Source organism: Amphimedon queenslandica, unplaced genomic scaffold, assembly GCF_000090795.2.
Source record: "Amphimedon queenslandica unplaced genomic scaffold, v1.1 AMPQUscaffold_4848_Cont23175, whole genome shotgun sequence".
Taxonomy (NCBI): domain Eukaryota; kingdom Metazoa; phylum Porifera; class Demospongiae; order Haplosclerida; family Niphatidae; genus Amphimedon; species Amphimedon queenslandica.
This window is the reverse complement of record NW_003554842.1, coordinates 1-1587: the sequence shown is the minus strand read 5'-3', so window position 1 is coordinate 1587 and position 1587 is coordinate 1. Positions and strand designations below refer to the sequence as shown.

Below are 1587 nucleotides of genomic sequence, written 5' to 3'. Positions count from 1 at the left end.
CCCCAGTGTCCAATTAGACTGTGTTATCTCAAATCCCATGAATGCCAATCTCACTAATATTACATGGTCACCTGGTGGCACTACTCAAGCTGGTGTCACCTCAGCCTCACTGACAGTTACTAAGACTAAAACATATACTTGTACTGCAGCTAATGATTGTGGGAGTGTAACTGCATCCACTGTTGTTCGCAGTGAGTTACATTACAGTATAGCTGGTTTATAGTCATTGGAATTATACTATTGGTTTGCAAAATGAGAATTATATCCATGCATCATTTTAATACAATTTTAGTTGGAATAAGCTCAAACTTTCTACATAACATAAAAACAAAGATGTGATTTAAATTATGAATTTTCTTTTATCCATTTACTGGTATTTTAATAATTTAGATACTCCTGCTGTTAATGTAACTGGATCAGTTGCTGGTATTCCAGGGAATGGGTGCTCTGGAGCTGGCAGTGGTAAAAGAATATGTGCTATTGTTGGAATGAGTGTCACCATAAGGTGTGCTGTCAGCCCTGGTGACACTTATACCATCACTGGCCCAGGAGTATCACCATCGAATAACCAACGGCTAACACTTACTGTTGCTGATAACAATTATGGTGATTTTACTTGTACTTCTACTAATTCCTGTGGCAGTATCACTGATACCATTCGTCTTGAAAGAGCCGATTGTGAGTTTAGACTGACACAAGAAACAGTATACAACTAATAAGGTATTATCATTTGTTCACCAATGCATAGGCATAGGAAGTCCAACTCCTGCATCAAATACTCAGAACTATCTTAACTTTGTTATTGGTCTGTCCATCTTCATTCTAGCATTGCTGATTGCAGTAGCAGGCCAAAGTGTCATTATTACTGTGCTTTTTGTCAATTGGTATAAAACACAGTAATTGATTAAATTATTTTTACACTGACTAGGTCCAAGAAAATTAACCTGTCAAAAAAAGACAAAAATGAAGATATTCCAATGCAAGCTTGTGAGCCATATGAGCTGCACAGGTTTTAACTTAGTATATTGTTTTTTAACTTAAAAGTTGTAGATGCATTTTGCTTATTAGAATTATAGACTCTATACTATTATTTTGGGAGCTCTTTAAGCTTGACTATGCATGTACATGATTGGCATTACAAAGCTTGGTTGATTCACCACTGACTGTTTGAAATAAAAATTTATAAAAATAGGGAAAAACAAGACACAAGCTCAAAAAGTCTTTAAAATGAATGATTATTTCTAACACTAAACTACTAAAAATGACACTCTTAAGTGGTACACTTCTTTGCACCACCTCTACATATTAAAGGCAACTATCATCAAAATAAAGAGAAGGACACAATTTCCAATGGCACTCCATCCTGAAGAAGGCGATCCAGAAGGTGATTCAGAAGGTGATTCAGTAGGTGATGCAGTAGGTGATTCAGTAGGTGATTCAGTGGGTGTTTCGGTAGGTGAATCACGAGGTATATAGCAGTAGCCACTTGCAATTTCGTTAGGTGGTTGACACTCAGAAGGTTGGATACATCTCAGTGTGGTAGCATTACGTAGCAGAGTGCTTCTACAAGCATCACAATACTGAGGA

General features: G+C 36.8%; 1 protein-coding gene across 1 annotated transcript; it reads left to right on the top strand.

Annotated features, from left to right (window-relative positions):
• Positions 1-6: 6 nt before the first annotated feature.
• Positions 7-1016, top strand: LOC109592533 (uncharacterized). The gene is made up of 4 exons (XM_020007961.1): positions 7-191; positions 391-678; positions 749-884; positions 929-1016. The coding sequence occupies exons 1-4, from the start codon at positions 38-40 to the stop codon at positions 1014-1016; spliced, it is 666 nt and encodes a 221-aa protein (XP_019863520.1). The 5' UTR covers positions 7-37.
• The last annotated feature ends 571 nt before the right edge of the window (positions 1017-1587 follow it).